This window comes from Archocentrus centrarchus, chromosome 17, assembly GCF_007364275.1.
Source record: "Archocentrus centrarchus isolate MPI-CPG fArcCen1 chromosome 17, fArcCen1, whole genome shotgun sequence".
In the NCBI taxonomy this organism is placed as follows: Eukaryota; Metazoa; Chordata; class Actinopteri; order Cichliformes; family Cichlidae; genus Archocentrus; species Archocentrus centrarchus.
In genome coordinates, this window is record NC_044362.1 from 3,471,505 (window position 1) to 3,489,410 (window position 17,906).

At 40.6% G+C, this 17,906-nt stretch overlaps 1 protein-coding gene across 1 annotated transcript in view; it reads right to left on the minus strand.

Moving 5' to 3' along the window:
• The window catches only part of astn1 (astrotactin 1), a 449,367-nt gene that overhangs the window by 149,069 nt on the left and 282,392 nt on the right, over positions 1 to 17,906 (minus strand). The window contains exon 17 of the mRNA XM_030751231.1: positions 16,975 to 17,163. Within this exon, the coding sequence (XP_030607091.1) occupies positions 16,975 to 17,163 (189 nt within the window). The remainder of the gene's footprint in view (positions 1 to 16,974; positions 17,164 to 17,906) is intronic.

Genomic DNA, 17,906 nt, shown 5'->3' on the forward strand with positions numbered 1-17,906 from the left:
CATATAAACAAGGTCACGGTAGACCAACCCTGCACTACACACACACACACACGCACACACGCACACACACGGTACAGTTTGTCAAAGGCCACAGAGGATAAATTATTACAGATTGAACACACAGTATATCTTCTTGGATTCCATCACTGGTAGTCCAGCAGCACTTCAAAGAGCAATGACTAAAATGTATTCTCTAAACAGTCATATGTCAGAGGAAGTTCAGTGCTCCACCTTCAAAAATGCAAGACTGTAAAGACTACTCCGATCAAACTGAGCTTTCTCATGAGTCGCGACCGATGAAAAGGCAGAAAATAAAGGTGGAAATAATCTGCAGGCTGCGCAGAGGAGAGCTTTTAACTATTCTCCAAAGAGGGACAAACAGAAAAGATAAGAAAGCAGGGAAGAGAAAACAAGAGAAGAAATAGCTAAAGGTCCACTTCTTGGAAAAGAAAACAAAGTAGATGGGTCCAACTGTGCTTTGTATGGTGAGAGCAAAACCAGGAGGGGGGGCACACAGGGAGTGAGAGAGTGATGAAAAGGAGGGAGAACGATGATGATGCCAGGTTGGCTGCTCCTCCACTCCTCTATCTCCTCTATGTGTTCCCACAAAGGAGAATAAAATGTTTAAATTTCATCTGTGGGATGACCTTGACTGGCTGAGAGTGGAATTAAATTTCTGTGGAGGAGAGTGGATGTTCGAGTGGCTGGACTGAAAGAGATCATGTAAGACATGATTAGAAAATACTGAATAACACTGGGAAGGCTACAATACATAATGGATCACAACTGGCTTGCCGCCTGCACTTTAGTGAGGTGTGTATTTCCGACAGGAGGTGAAGGTGAAGAGATGTCAGGCTTTCAATGGGTCCTTTGTTTGAGTTGAAGAAAATGTGTGTGTGTGTGTGTTGTATGTTCTAATACTACAAATATGCTAATTCACATTTTCTTATTCAAGTTATAGGGAAATAAAATCAAGAAGAATCACAGTGAAACAGACTAAACTGCTCATTTCAGAGAGGCTGATTTAAAACTTAAGAACACAATTTTTATGTCACATGGATGTCAGATCACTGCAGTATATTATGATGATGAATTTATAAGAAGAAAATGGACGGACAGATGGAAATGGGAACTACTGCAGTCAGTAAATGGGTCATGCTCCGCTTAGCTAGACTATTGCTCAAAAATCACAATATATAATTCATTCAACTTCAGCAGCTATTTCACGTTTAACAAACAATACAAATTTAATATTTACTAATGATTCATAATGGTTGAAGTTAGGCTTACTTATATCATTAGATTGTACCGTAACCTTGAATATCTAAACGAATTATGCTATTGTATCATGAATGGAAATAATATTCATTAAATTCTGATGACATCAGCATATTTATAAGTAGTCTGGGCTGCTCCTTTATGTCCCACAGTGGATTTGATCAGGCACAGATTTCACACTGATGCGCCCCTCCCATTTACCTCACCCTATGAGGCTGAGTTTGTGTGAACCAGTATACCACAGATTCAACATATTGTATACTGTAGCATATAGGTTAATAATTACCAACTGCTGTTATGGATTTGCAAAGAAAGGGTTTTAAAATATGGCAGCTTAGATACAGCTGCTGGCATTTGTCCTGTGATGCGTGTGTCATTGCAACACTAAAGCCAGTCTTACTTGTAACTCACCTTTATTTAACCCAAACTGCAACCCTCTGCTAAACCTATCAGCAAGTAAATCACTAACATTAATTATAATTTCATTACTTCTTAACAGTGAATAACAAAAGTTCATAATTTTGCCAATTATTAGCGATGGTTAATGTAGAGTGTTACTGACTTAACATGCTCACGTCCTCTCCAATGACGGGATCATCACAAGTGTTGAATTATGAATGATTAGGAGCATGACAGCTGTTAAATGATGGAGGGTGACTCATCTTAATTCCTCAGAGCTAATCGGTTGTTCTGAAGCTTTTGCTCTTTTCCATGTTTGATATTTGTGACTGACATCAGAAATCGATGATGTTTCAATAAGGTACGCACACTGGTAAACACAGCATCACCTAAAGTTGATCCGGTTTTACAAATTTCTAACCGCCTCTGTGGAATATACAGGAGTACGCAGGACCTCACCCAAACCTCGCACTTTTTTCCCCTCCTTTTTTTTTTGGCCTTTTCAGCACAAATGTCACTGCATTTAAACAGTGCAAACTGATGGCTTCCCACCATATTTGCTCTGCTGCAGGAACAGGCGACTGTTTGCCTTCGCACAGCATTTGCTGGCTTTAGCTTTCAGCTAGTCTTCAGATTTGCCTCAGGCGTAAAAGGCCTGCTGCGCTCAAACAACATTAATGAGCACCAATTATGTATCCTGCCTACATTATGTTCACATTTTTACCATGAACAAAGTGCTCTCTTCTTATACTGATTTAGATCATATAAGAGAATACATCTGGATTCATTTCTATATTTGAGCCGACATCTTTTCCTAAACTTTAGGGACCCTGCTCATTTCATTATATATGTGTAGATATTCAGAAAGGCTTTCACGTTAACAGAGAGCTATGAAAACTGTATTTCTGACCCTGTCATACTGTACAGTATATGTAACCGCAAGCAACTCCCTACCCACGCTATCCTGTCATTCAAAGCTTAAAATGCCCAGAGTTATCAAACACTAAGCTGACTCAGACAGACTATTCATTCCCTATGATATCCTTTAGGCTTCCACTTTTGAAATAAACCTGTTTTAAAAGTGTTTTGCTGAGCAAGGAAAATGTCTCACAGCTGTCTCACAGACAGCAGATTTAAGGCTGCCTCCCCTTTTTTTGAGTGAGTGAGTGTGTGTGTGTGTGTGTGAGTGTATCCCTGTGTGAACAACTTACCATCTATACCCATCCATGATTGTCCTGCATGAATATCACATCTGAAACATTTTTCTTGAACCTGGAAATAAATTCAGCTCCAAGCCTGATTCCCAATCTTAGGTTTTCACTGAGTTCCTTGGACGCCAGATGCTATTGGTCACAATAAGAGGGTGCTGCCAGCAACCACTCACTGGTCACAGACTAGTTGCAGAATATACATTTTTTATTTGCAACTGGTGATTACCAGGGTTGGTCACTGATTGGTCTCTAGGCCTGCATGAACGGGACTTTAGTAATCTACTTCACCGTGACTGACTTCCTTTGGGAATACAGATTTTTCCCATGTGACTGGAGGTTGCCAGATGATCACCCACTGATCTCTGGGCCTGGGGGAAGGAGGCTTTAAATATTATGGTATCAGACTTGCTGCAATAAAAAAATGATACTTATTTGTATACAAAATAGGGTTTACAAATGAAACAAGACTGCATTATGTTTAAATCAACAAACTCATCACATTCATTTGAAGGGATTATATCCTATAATTCATAACTACGACTTTGCCCTGCAAGACACTGGGGACATACCCCACCTCTCGGCCCATGACAGCTGGGACAAACCTCTGGATAGTAACTACTACATTTATATGTTATAAGATATGTTCTCATAATTAATTTCTTTCTTTACTAAATTAAAAGATTACATCACTGAAAAATATTACTAATTAATATACAATACAGAAAATATACAGTAGTGCAGATACTGGATTTGATTTTATGGATACTATAATAATGCATAAATTTCAAATGTTTGGACAAATTGCCATAATATACAGTAGATAAAGTGAGCTAAAGAATAACTTGTGGATTTCAGCTAAAGGATTTCACAAACAGCCTGTGTGCTTAGTTGTTACACTGATTAGATATCATAATTATAAGGTACAGACTACAGGATTCTCTAACTATGAATTACTAAGTCAGATTACCATGAAGTTTTTTCCCCCTGGTGTCAATTCACTGCAAACACAAATGTTCACAGTGACCCAGTGTGCAAAACCTTTATATATCTCATTTGTTTTCCCTACAATAACAACCTCTGGGAACTGGAGCTTAGATGTTAGATTCAACTCATTGTCATTGTGCGCACAAGGCACACAACAAAACGATCGTTCCAGAGCACTCATCCAAAGACGAGCATCTGCGGTCATGCAGCCGGGGACCGGCGCTACCGTTAGGCAATGTGGTTTAAGTGTCTTGCCCAAGGACACAACGCAGCGCAGGGACAGGGGCTCAAACCTGCAACCTTCCGGCTGCAAGGTGAGCACCTACCCACTGCGCCACTCCCACAAATGCTTGATGCGCCACTCCCAAGAATATGCTTGATGCATATTAAGGTTTTTAATGTTGCACTTATGTGGGCAGTAGAGCAGACAGCAACCGCAGCTGCCTGGACGCACTTTGAGGAAGAAAACTGCAAAGAAAATATTACTTCACACTTTACAAAGATCTGCTGCTGGACAGCTGACCAGAAAAAACTGGACTTGAATTGAGCACGTGCAATGATCTAATAACTGTCACGATGTTGCTGTATGATACATTTTGCTTGCACTGTTGTATCCCAGAATGCAAAGCAGAGTGTGGTCGCACCGGGCCAAAGGGAACTGTGGAACGCTTATAATAAAAGCATTTGGGTAGGTTTTCCATGTTGGCCCCTTTGTACACTCATCATCTACCACAAATGCTTTTTTTCTACAGGAAAGTCATTCTATCAATACAGTGTGAACAGCACACTGTTTAACACTGGGAAGTATGCCATGCTGATCAGATTTGGGCCACTAAAGAAAGCTCACTTTTACTGAATTTGCTTTTTTAACATTTTCATGCCCCAGCAGGGGTACTTCACATCATCTCTGAAAGTATCTGTGATTTGATTAGTGATGTCTCAGCGCCAGTAGCGTGTTTCTTTGCCTGTCTTTATTTTCAGATAATCTTGTGGTAATGAGATTTGTATAATCCTGTTGTACGTAAACTGATACATGCTGGGCTTCGTGTTTTCTGGTGAGGCGAGTTGTCTGCGAGTGTGCTGACAAAGCTCGATATCAACCAATTTTGTGGTGGAGCAGCCGGACAATCTGTTTCTCGTCTTCGACTTCAACTTTAGCTGCGGGAGCAGTTTCACTTCGTTAGACTTGACGAGTTGGATGAGACTTTTCTATATCCTTCTGCTGCTGAATCACACTCTCTCTCTCTCTCAAAGACACACATACACATACACGCACACAACCACACAGGCTCACACATGTGATTTAAAACGTGCGCATAAACAAATCTACAAAGAAACCCTTTTATTCAAGTGAAAACAGCTGCATTTGAACATGTACAGCAAACGCACACGTGCAGAAAGGAGTTAGCAGACATCTGCTCCACGGCTGTCTGTAATTGTCTGGTGACTGAACAAGCAGGAGACATTTATCACCCCGCCCCCTCCTCAGAGAGGCAGATGACATCTCCTCCAACACCTCCACCCACACCTCCTCTGTCGCAGCTGTGATACAGAGGCAGCAGATCAGTGTTCACCTCCTCTCCGCTGCATCTCCCCTGTCAAACCCATTCTTGGCTCTTTATAATCCGCTCCTCTCCCCTTTTTCTCCTGTCGTCTTTTTTTTCTTTGTTTTTAAGATCTTACCGTTTCTCCGCGCACATTTTTAGGAGGCCAGCACTTTCTTCATCGGGCTCGACTATTCATCTTTTTTGTCTAATGGCTCCAACATTTCCTCACCTCTTTCACCTTCGTCTCTGCCCTTGCCACCCTTCTTTTTTTATTCCTCTAAAGGCTGGACTGGCATCATGCTTTACTGTCACTCCTTGACCTTACCTGTCTCTCATAACTAGTCGGTTTGGCAGGAGAGTAAAAAGAGGTCACATAAATATTGAGCTGAGACTGCGAAATGTTTCTGAGCATGCCTGAAAAAACATTATCAATCATTATCACTTTGACAGTATTTTAGGCTTATTGCAGACTAAGGATCACATTGTAAATCATGCTGCTTTCTATATCTACATGACTCACTGGACCTTTTCCAGTAAGCATCTGAACCCTACAATGGGTGGTATTAAATCTATTTATCATCTATTTATGGTATATTATGTTTAATAGTTTACTTATCTGAATAATCACCAGTTTACAGCACAGAGTCTCAATTATACAGTATTATAAAATGTTCAGGGCAGAAAGAACAAGTACGTTGAAAACTACTGATGTCAAATTACAGCTCATTACTGAAACAGTGTGCAGCTGAGCATGGTGAATCCAAAGCACAGAACAGCATAACAGTAAACAACAAGCAATAAACTGCAGTCACAGGTATCTCGACATTGTTCGCTCTGCCAATCATGGTGTGATACAAAGGACGAAATACATATGATGCAAGAATATGAGAGACGAATGTGGAATAATACAGAGGTTTATTGTCTTGATCCAGGCTTTAGGTCAGTTATAACCCTGGATTAAAATAAGACAGGAAGCACTGGACTGACAGTGTTGATCAGCAGGCCATGCTGAACAATACGAATGCACAATAATGTTGACATTACTATCTCTAGAAAACATTGTATTCAGTGAATGAGTGTCTATAGATCAATTAGATTTGTACAGATTTCCTACAACGTCAGATGGAGCAAACTTTTAAAAGAGGAAGGTGAGCAAGGGGTTAACATGTTGTGAAGGGGTGACAAAGGCTCACAAATCAGGCGGGACAGCCTCTGAGCACAATCTTGATTTAGTCTTCAAGGAGGTCAGGAATGCCTCTGAGGACCCAAATCATGCCCAGATTCACACGATCAACATGTTATCAGAAGAAACAAGTCACCACTTAGCTTTAGAGGGTTAAAGTTTAAACACAGACATGCTGCTGGCTGTGGTGTTTCCAATGTCCTGGCGCCGTCACCGCTCGTCAGCATTCTGCTATGAAATTGTTTGACACATTTATTTCTCTTTCTTACATCAGACACGAGTGGTAATTACAGTGATAGCAGAATTAGATTTCCCTGCTCAATATAGTCTTTAAGATTAAAAAATAGCAATTTATTACAGAAAAAAAAAGTTATGTTTTCTCACAAACCTGCACAAATGACTCATTTTTTCAGGAGTCACTTGTCCTGAAGCTGCACATACGGAGGATATTATTACTGCAAAAACAGTGACACTGTCAGCTTCTTCAGTGTTTATCTGACACTGTTGTAGAAAAGAAAATTAGGTTTTTTTGGGGGGTTACCAGCGTCTACAGGAAACCACGCTGAGGGAAATGTCTGCAAAAACAGTCTTTAAATATATATGACATTTTTTTGTCACTTCAGTCTAAGATAGGACTAAAATGTTACAGCAGACTTAACAATAAAGTGCAAGAGTCTAACCAACCTTTGAAGACCTAAACCCAGAGCTGAGCATGCGGAATATTTATAGACGTCTTTATACCCTTAGGCTTAAGACTCGCTATGTGACAGTTCACTACAACACATTCACATTCTGTGTGTTATTTTTGTCTTGACATGGGAACAGTATGAGCACTTTCAAAAGAGTTGGTAAACAAGGTAACACACTAGATAGATGTTGATATATGTGCTATATCTGGTAATATAGCTGTTTGGTAGTCCTGTGACTGCTGATACACACTCCTGATCCATGTCTTCTCAAAACTGATTTGGAACCTACGTTTTCTTCTCCAGTACTGATAAAAGGATTCGTTGTGCTCTATTATAAAGCGGCTATCAGTAAAAAGCTGCACTGATATGCATTTTTTATAATTAATGCAGTGCCTATGTTACAAACCTCTTAGAAACTGCAGAGATGACAGATATGAGTAAACACAAGTCTGGAATTACTAACAGTCTGGAATCTTTAGCATGGCTCTGGATCCCTGAATTTGCCCCCACTGCAAATGAAACTGACGTTCATTTACCCTGGCTGGGGAAAAACAAACTGGGACACTAACATCTGGGCCAAACTCAAAAATGTCCACTCAAAAATTACTATGAAACAAGGCAGTGTTGATTGGTTTAGGCTATTTTTTTCCCCAATAAATAAGCCCAGAAAGCAGCTGCCTCAAACAAATTGTTATCCTGAATACTGGAGTAACCATTATAAGGCACTGATTTCTATTTCTTTCTCCATTTATGTACCCACTTCTACACCCGTGTTTTACCCCCTGCATGTTTTAGTCATGTATGTTATTACGGTTGGCCTGTCATGTTTAACATTTGCAACACAAAAATACAAACAAACAAACAAGCTGGGAGCTTCACAGCATGGCATTCCATGGCCAAGCAACTCCTGTATGTGCACATTACCCCTGTTTTATCTTCATTTTAGAGTTCATTTTAAAATTCTTTGATTTGTTTTGAAGGCTTTAAATGGCCTTGCCCCATCGTACCTCTCGGAGTTACTGCACCTACACTCCCCTTCCCGCTCGCTCGGATCAGCTGATAAACGGCTTTTGGATGTGCTGAGGACTAACCGGAAGCTTAGGGGGGACAGAGCCTTTGCGGTGGCAGCCCCTAAACTATGGAACTCGCTGCCATTGCATATTAGACCGGCCTCTTCACTGACAACTTTTAAAACTTCTCTTAAGACCCACTTATTTCACCTGGCTTTTGACCAGGTTTGAGATGCTGATTTTAGTTGTTGTGCATTTATTTTTTTTATTTAATTTTATCTAGTTATTTTATACTGTTTTATTATTTGATTCATGATAGACTATGTTTGTTATTGTTGCTTTTATCCTATGTGTTATTTTTTTTTTATCTGCACGTCCCTTGTGTACTGTTGTCTTGTTTTTCTTTGTTCAGCACTTTGGTCAGTGCTTGCTCTTTTTAAAGTGCTTTATAAATAAAATTGGCTTGGCTTGGCTAAGGCATAGGTGGCCCAGTAATTATGCCTAACCTAGTGTATTACCACAGATACACAACCCACTTCTTTAGAAGGATATACAGGTGCTGGTCATAAAATTAGAATATCATGAAAAAGCTGATTTATTTCACTAATTCCATTCAAAAAGTGAAACTTGTATATTACATTCATTCATTACACACAGACTGATATATTTCAAATGTTTATTTCTTTTAATTTTGATGATTATAACTGACAACTAATGAAAACCCCAAATTCAGTATCTCAGAAAATGAGAATATTGTGAAAAGGTTCAATATTGAAGACACCTGGTGCCACACTCTAATCAGCTAATTACCGTATTTTTCGGACTATAAGCCGCTACTTTTTTCCCACGTTTTGAACCATGCGGCTTATAGCCCGGTGCGGCGTTTCTGTGGATTTTTCTTTAACCACCAGGGGGCTCTTTAGCAGGATATGAATCATGGGACGTCAAAGTTGGAAATCAAAGAAGAAAGCGCCAACAAGTGCTAGCAGCAGGCACAAAAGAGATTTTTTTCAAACTCCCTCATCATGGAAACCACAAAAAGAACTTCCTATGATGCCGCTTTTAAGTTGAGGGCTATCGACCTGGCACTACAGGAGGGAAATAGAGCCGCTGCACGTAAGCTCGGCGTGAACGAATCAATGGTGAATTGACTTGTTATAACTCAAATTTGGGGTTGTCTGTCCCCCTCTGCTGAGTGCCGAGTAATTGTGGAAAACCGAGAGCGGCGGAGATACCAGCGGCTTATAGCCCGGTGCGGCTTATATATGTACGTTTCCAGGTTTTTCCAAAAAATTTGTAGGTGCGGCTTATAGTATGGTGCGCTCTATAGTCCGGAAAATACGGTAACTCCAAACACCTGCAAAGGCCTTTAAATGGTCTCTCAGTCTAGTTCTGTAGGCTACACAATCATGGGGAAGACTGCTGACTTGTCCAAAAGATGACCTTTGACACTTTGCACAAGGAGGGCAAGACACAAAAGGTCATTGGTAAAGAGGCTGGCTGTTCACAGAGCTCTGTGTCCGAGCACATTAATAGAGAGGCGAAGGGAAGGAACAGATGTGGTAGAAAAAAGTGACCAAGCAAAAGAAATAACTGCACCCTGGAGAGGATTGTGGAACAAAAGCCATTCAAAAATGTGGGGGAGATTCACAAAGAGTGGACTGCAGCTGGAGTCAGTGCTTCAAGAACCACCACGCACAGACGTATGCAGACATGGGTTTCAGCTGTCTCAGTCCTCGTGTCGAGCCACTCCTGAACAAGAGACGGCGTCAGAAGCGTCTCGCCTGGGCTAAAGACAAAAAGGACTGGACTGCTGCTGAGTGCTCCAAAGTTATGTTCTCTGATCAAAGTCAATGTTGCATTTCCTTTGGAAATCAAGGTCCCAGAGTCTGGAGGAAGAGAGGAGAGGCACAGAATCCACACTGGCTAAGGTCCAGTGTAAAGTTTCCACAGTCAGTGATGGTTTAAGGCGCCATGTCATCTGCTGGTGTTGGTCCACTGTGTTTTCTGAGGTCCAAGGTCAACGCAGCCATCTACCAGGAAGTTTTAGAGCACTTCATGCTTCCTGCTGCTGACCAACTTTATGGAGATGCAGATTTCATTTTCCAACAGGATTTGCCCCCTGCACACAGTGCCAAAGCTACCAGTACCGGCTTTAACGACCATGGTATCCCTGTTCTTAATTGGCCAGCAAACTCACCTGACCTTAACCCATAGAAAATCTGTCTACTCCCTTCAGTCTCCTCTTTAGCAAGTAAAATGCTCTATAGGGTTTAAGACTTCTGAGTTCATTGTACTGCTGCCATCATCAATAAAGATTAATGAGCCCGTCCCAGAAGAAGTCACGAAAGCCCAAGCCAGGACATCACCGCCACTGTGTTTCACAGATGAGGTCGTATGTTTGGGATCATGAGCAGATCCTTTCTCCAAACTTCAGCATTTCCATCATCTCGGTAACAGTTTATCTTTGTCTCATCAGGCCATAAAACTTTGCCCCAGAAATTTCAGAAGCTTGTCTCTGTGCTTATTGGCAAGTCCCAGCCTGGCCTTCCTATTCTTCTGGGTAATTAGTGGTTTGCATATTCTGGTGAAGCCTCTGTACTTTAGTTCATGAAGTCTTGTGGGAACAGTAGATTGTGATACCTTCACTGGAGGTTGCTGCTGATGTCACTAACAGTTGTTTTAGGGTCTTACAATGTTTCTGCCATCAGCTGCTGTTGTTTCCTTGGTCTGTTCCACATCTGTTACTTAGAACACCAGTGACAACTTTCTTCTTCAGGACGTTCCAAACGGTTGTTATCGGCTATGGTCAGTGTTTGCACCATGGCTCTGATTGATTTCCCATTTTGTCTCAGCTTCACAGCTGCTTGTTTTTCACCCACAGACAGCTCTCTAATTTCCATTTTGGTTACTGCTCTAACTATAAATGCACAGTCCGCACAGGCAAAACCCAAATCTGTACCTGAGCGCAGACATTCAGCGCTATTTATAGTCTGAGTAATCAATGTAAACAGGACACACCTTACTTTTGGAGGGGAGTGTGTGAGTTTAATTCCTGCTTTAATTTGAAACTTTTGTTAAACGCTCATCACAGCTCATTTACGGGTGCACAAAATCTAAGACACAGAAGAATTAAGCATATATAAAGAAGCATGGTGCCAGGAATCAGTAAGGTTTGTATAATTCCTAGCTGGTAACTAGACAGGGCAGCCGTTGCTAATCTAAGGTATGTGTACTGCATGCGGGTGCAGAGGGGTCACAGAGGTTGGAGCCAGTTCTGAATAATTTCTTCCATGTCGTTTCTACTCTTCCTCACCACACTCCACCCCCTCTTCTTGCAGTCCCTCCTGCCCTGGAGCGAGACTTTCTTGGCTGCTTCTTTGTTAAAATGACAGGCCCTAATAGAATAAATAAGGCACCTATTTTTACCTGGCTTCTGGCAGGGTGATCACACTTACACACATACCAGCACACAACGCTGCACTGGAGAGGACGGTTAAAAAACCCATCACCTGACTCGGCAGGGAAAAGGGAGCCGTGGTTGAAGAAGGAGGTCATGGTGATTTAATTGAGAGAGAAAGTTAGGAGGAAAGGTGGAGAATGCTAGTCAGAGAGAAAAAAAAAAAATGAGAAGACAGAGAAAAGCCTGATACCGAAAACAACAGGAAGACATTTAATTCTGTGCAGCTTTTTACTTTCTGTTTATTGCAGGTACATCCTTACTGGTATCTGAAATTATTGTCTGTATTCAATATTTTCAATTTGATCTGACATTTAACAATTTAACAAGCTCCATAATGTCACCTTTAGGTGGTTTTGAAGCATATTCCATTTTTAATTGCTGCTGGAGTGTTTTGACAGAACTCCAAAGCATCTAATTATTTTGAAGCTGTTTTCAAGCAAACTAGTCTCCACATATTTTCCATGGAACAGGTCACTCAGTGACTGAGCCATGAGGTAAACTAAATAAGGCTAATCATATTCACATCCACTCTGTGCTTAGATGGCTGTGGTACTGGCCTAATTTTAGGAGTATTTAAAAGAAGTTGGAGGATGTTCTTGAAATATTTTCAGAGTAAGCCGCACAGCACCAAAATGATACGACTGGAATTTTTCTCATTAGTATGGAAGCATATAACCTTGAGAGACTGGTCTAAAACTTACTTAGTTATAAAGTTTGGAGACAGAACCAAATTTTGCAAAAATGTATAACAGAAAAAAATACATACAGAAAATGCATCTGCTGCATTGATCCTCAGATTTATAACTACACCTCCCTGTGATCAGCCACAGCATTACAGGCCCTGATCTGAAGTGAATAATATTTTAGAGCTGAATAACTTATTGAACGAGCAAAAACAAACAAACAAACAAAAAAAAAACATTAAAAAAATGTCTTAAAGCTGCGTTTATGGATTTCTGACCACACAGGGATAAGTAAAACACATAAATATCACAGTTGCGCACATGCTAGCTTGCATGCTAGATTAGCTAGGGTGCATAGAAATAAGCCCCAAAATCACAGCTCACTAAAACCGTCCTTTATCTGGTGGGAAACCAAAGTCCACCAACATAATCCAAAAACGTTCAGTCTTCAAACAGGAGCATAAAACACAAACAGAAACACAGACGCTCAGACATAGAAGTTTGAAGCTACGTACACACACACACACACACACACACACACTAACACACACACACACACACACACACACACACACACATGCGCGAGGTAATCAGGGAGAGTGGAAACACCGGGGGTAAGAAGGCACAGCTGAAATAAAAGACCAACAGTTACCACAACAAAACACAGGGAAAAGATTAACTTGATGCAGATGCACTGAAAGAATCTTTGCTTGCTGACTAGTTGCTAGCTTTGTCTATCTGCAGTGTGGTAGTGCTGCTAGCCACTGTATACAAGAGTAGGCAAAACCAGTAAAGCTGCCAGCTGGAAAACCAATGCAAAGACCTGAAAGACATGAGCTTGCTCTGGAGAGGTGAGGAAAACCAAACTTTAATGATCCTCAACTTTCTGGCACATCTTGTCACTGAAATAAATGTGTAACATGAAGAGAGCGCCACTGGCTTTCATGCTGTTCATGTCTGATCTGCGGCGTGGTAATTGAGGTCATGTGTCTGACAATAGGAAACTCAGATCACAACCTAGTACAAGGAAGAAAGTGCCATTAATCACCCAGACAAGGCATCATGGCCAAACACGTGGACAAAAACACACACACACACACACACACACACTGACTGACCATGGTTAATGAGCTATGGCAGCATCTTCACAAACATAACAGATATAGCAGTGACAGTATGGCAATGCGTTTGTGTACATTTCTGTCTGTGTGTGTTCTTTGCAGGTTCCTGGGTCATTAAGAAACAACTGGGGTAAGTCTTCAATTACCTTTACACACCCTGGTACACTACGCGGTTCTTTAACCCACTGAGCTCCGGTCTGCTGAGTTATAATTCACATCGTCTACAAATGTTCTTTTTATTGAATGTGTACTCAAAATCCACAGAGGAGGAGTGGCTGCTTTGAGTAACAGTCGAATTTGTACTCATAAGATTCCTCAAGAGTCTTTCCTTTATTTTTTAAGCAGCCAGTGCAGTATTTCATTATGTGGGAAAAATGAGTTTTTTTTTCCATAAAGATGATATTATGATGATAATATTATGCTGCCATTTAGTGCTTAGAGCTACACCGACATACAGATGAGAGGACTGCTGCAGACGAACACTGTAACACTGCATCTCATGTAGTGAGAAAAACACAACATTTTTTTTCTTTGAATTTTGCTGTAATTGATTTCATTGTTCGCCATCGAAATATAAGGTGGAAGCGGCGCAGATGCAGGAAATGATCGGCCAAAGTTCTCGCTGAATTGGGCACATCTTGCATTTGGAGCAAAGGGTGAGGACATGGATCATCAAACTCTCCTGTGAGCTCATTACTCCCCTCCAAAAGGCCAGGACGCTTCCAAGAAGTCAGGAAGAGATTAAGAAAGATGACTGTGATTTCAAGTTTTTGCCAATGGAATCAATTTCTTTTCCTAGAAACGGATGGTCCTGGGCTAGACTGAAACAGTTACCCCTCTTAGATTGAATCATTTCAGTCCTTCGCAGCCCAACACAATCACTGTGCTCCCATTTGACAGCAATAATAGATTCTGGATGGATTTTGCAAGTTCAGACAATCAGATTTTCATTCCCACGTGGACTAAATCAGATGTTTTTTTTTTTTGTTGTTTCAACATGGCAACTCATAACCATAGACTGTACTTACAAACAAAGGTAAATTAGAATTAGAAATGACACCTACTGGCTATTTGGCAGCGCACAGATAATGGGGAAAACATTTATTAAAAAATATTTTTTTCAACATGCTTAAAAGCATGATCACTCTTAAATCCAAATAAATGTCAATACCTGCTGTGTGTGTGTGTGTGTATATATATATATATATATATATATATATATATATATATATATATATATATATATATATATATATATATATATATAATATGTATATATGTATATATATATATATATATATATATGTATGTTTAAGGGTAAATCTGGCAACATGAAATTATAACACCTGGCTACACAACTCATTCTGCAGCATCTGCAACCGGTCTGTCATAAACTGTAAATGAAGAGTAATGCTCTTTTTCCTGATGGTAGTAAAACTCAGTCATTTGATGCCATCTATCAGTGCACAGGTAACTGGGAGTGAACAGTGAAGCGCAGCAGGGGTGTCCTTGGACAAAACAAGGGACGGGAAGAAAAGTGGCCGGGGCAAACAGAGGAAATGACTGCAGACAGTCTGAAGCCGCTGAGGTGAAATGGTAAGGCGAGACGGACTATCAGTTATTTCTGCAGTAACTTACTGGAAAAACAAGCATGTGTAACAAAGAGATGGATGGCTGCCATATGCTAGCATTTTGAGCAATGAAACCAAAAGGAAAGCCACTGAGTCGCTGAGTGTTAGACTGTAGAGTAGCAGTGCTGTAAGTGCCTCTGGAGAGGGAAGCGATCATTTAGTGAGACCACATGTGCTAGAACAATGCTGCTTACAGTGCAAAGCCACACCAGTCTGTATTTCACTCTTTTACATTTTGAATCAAACTTACAGTAAAAACACTGCAGCATATTTGGGACAAAGAGGATAAAACAAGTGCAAAAAAAAGCATGTAGCTGTAACGTGCATGCATGAATCTTCTACAAATGTATGTACTTTGTACTGTGGAACCTTCAGCCCTTCAAAATAGACCAAGGATGCCACATTTTCTTCTGCTGTGAAACAAAATAAATCCATTTAACATTTATTTTTCTGTTTTTCTTTCATTTTAAAAAATGATCACTGTAGCAACTTCCCAGCATGCTTTTGTTTATATATATCAACAAACAGCTTACTTTAAAAAAAGCTGTGTATGTCATGAGATGTGCATCTTTTGTTGTATGTTAGCGAGTTTGAAAAAGTGTGAAAAACGACTAAACAATGAAGCTACAGTCTGTCTGTCAGTGAAGTCTAAAATTGGCTGCTGGTTTGTAACAGTTCTGTCTGGTTTTAGTCAGTAATTTATTCACTCTGCTTGTTTCTTGTTGTTTCGAAAGTCGCCACGTCCACCTTCCAACCCTTTTTTTTCTGTTAGTCACGCCACCTGAAACGTCCTTCCTGATTCTGCTCAGCTAATCATCCTGTGTATACATGCTCCCAGCCTGCTCCTAATCATTTGCCAGATAGTTTTTCCTTTTGCTTTGTACCTCAGGTTTCCATTTTTCTGTTGATTAGTTTCTGTAGGTTTTCATTTTGAATGTAGCCTGTATTTAGGATTTAGCCTCCACCTGCTCCTACTGTCTTGTTTGCCTGACTGGCTTTTTGTACCGCTGATCCAACTCTTTTCAAGCAAAGCTCTTTTCTTCATTTTTCTTTACTACTTGCACCCCTGAGTTGCCCTTTTAAATCGTCACCTTCAATGAGAAATGATTAAAAAAAAAAATTTAAAGGTTTTTAGGTGACCTGATCTTTCAGTAACTGTTGGAGAGTTTTGATACTCGATCTACAGACACATTTCGGTCGATACCAAAACTATCAAAGTTCAATACCAAGTCCCAGAGAGAGGCTCTTATTTGTGTGTTTGTGCGGTTTATGGAACAAGTGCAGCAATTCAAAGCTCATAAAAGATGAACCTAAACAATACTAAAGGGATATTTCCATAAACCGGTGTGAGAGGATGAACAAGGATAAAAAAAAGCCTTCCTGGAAGACTTACAGATCTCTACAACCGGTTACGACCAACAAAGAAGCTCAGGCTTTGTTCGCAGAGGTCCCATGTGAGGCTCAAGTGTTTCTCCTGGCACGTATTTAATGTGCAGCTGAAGGAAGATCAAGGGTTCTCACTTCTAAATTTGTAACATAATCGTTCAGCCCACCCCCCCACAGGCACCCACATATGCATGCACGGGCAGACACACAGACACACACGCGCACATTTCAATGTATTTTTGTGAGAGTGAGAATTCAGGAATTAAACAGTGTTTTCCTCAAATGTGCCACGGTCTCAAACATTACTTTTGATGTTTACTGCGCGTGTGTGTGTTTAAAACTATCATTTAATATAATACCAGTAGTGTGTGAGTGTGTGTGTCCCATACCTTTGCTAATGTCCTGGTACTCCAACCACAGCTGTCTCTGTACCTGTTTGTTGGGGTACCAGATGGTACAGGACTCCTGGAAGCCATACACTGCCTCCTGCACGTAGTGGTTTCCAAACTCCCTGAGGATGGAGACAAAGTCGCTCCGCTGTGTCGCTCCATCCAGAGAGTGAATGGCTGAGCTGAAGGCTGGGAAAAAAAAAAAAATAACGATGCTGGGATTAAAAAACAAACAAACCAAAAAAGCTTCCTGTTACTGGGATGTCACATTTGTTATCCCACATCACGTCTTCTGCTCTACGCTGAGTACTCGTCTTGATAAGCTTCCTAAATGAAAACCCTGCATATTCTCACAGTGCATGTGCTATATACTGAGGAGTATGCATTCTGTGCTGTGCTTATGCTTACGGTTTTTATTTATGGTGCACCTGTACACATTTGTATTCTGGTCTTTAGTTTATTCTGATTTTAGTCTTTTGTTAGGTTGTCAGGCAGTATCATTAGCTGAATGCTAGACATTAGCATCAGGAACAGAATTTCTGTTTACATTTCTACTTTTTATTTTGCAGTCAGCAGCTGTAGTTAGTAGTGGTATTAGTAGTTGTGGAAGCCTTTACCTCTCTGTGTATGAACAAGAAATACTAACATGCTTAAAGGCCAGTGTTGAGAAGGTGCAAAGAAGAGCGTATGCAGCATGTTAGCTTGGTGTGCTAGCAAGCTAACCTTTAAAACCATCAAAACCACCTTATACACGTGTGGTTAAAGTCTATGTACTAGCTGTCAATGCATTTAACTTAAAACCACACATGTAATCACCACTGTGGAGCAACAGTGAGTAAAGTCCAGGGGCTGCAAGTGGAAACGTGGGAGGAAAAAAAAAAAAAAAAAAAACAAGAATCTGTGATTTGCTTACAAACGTGGATTTAAATAAA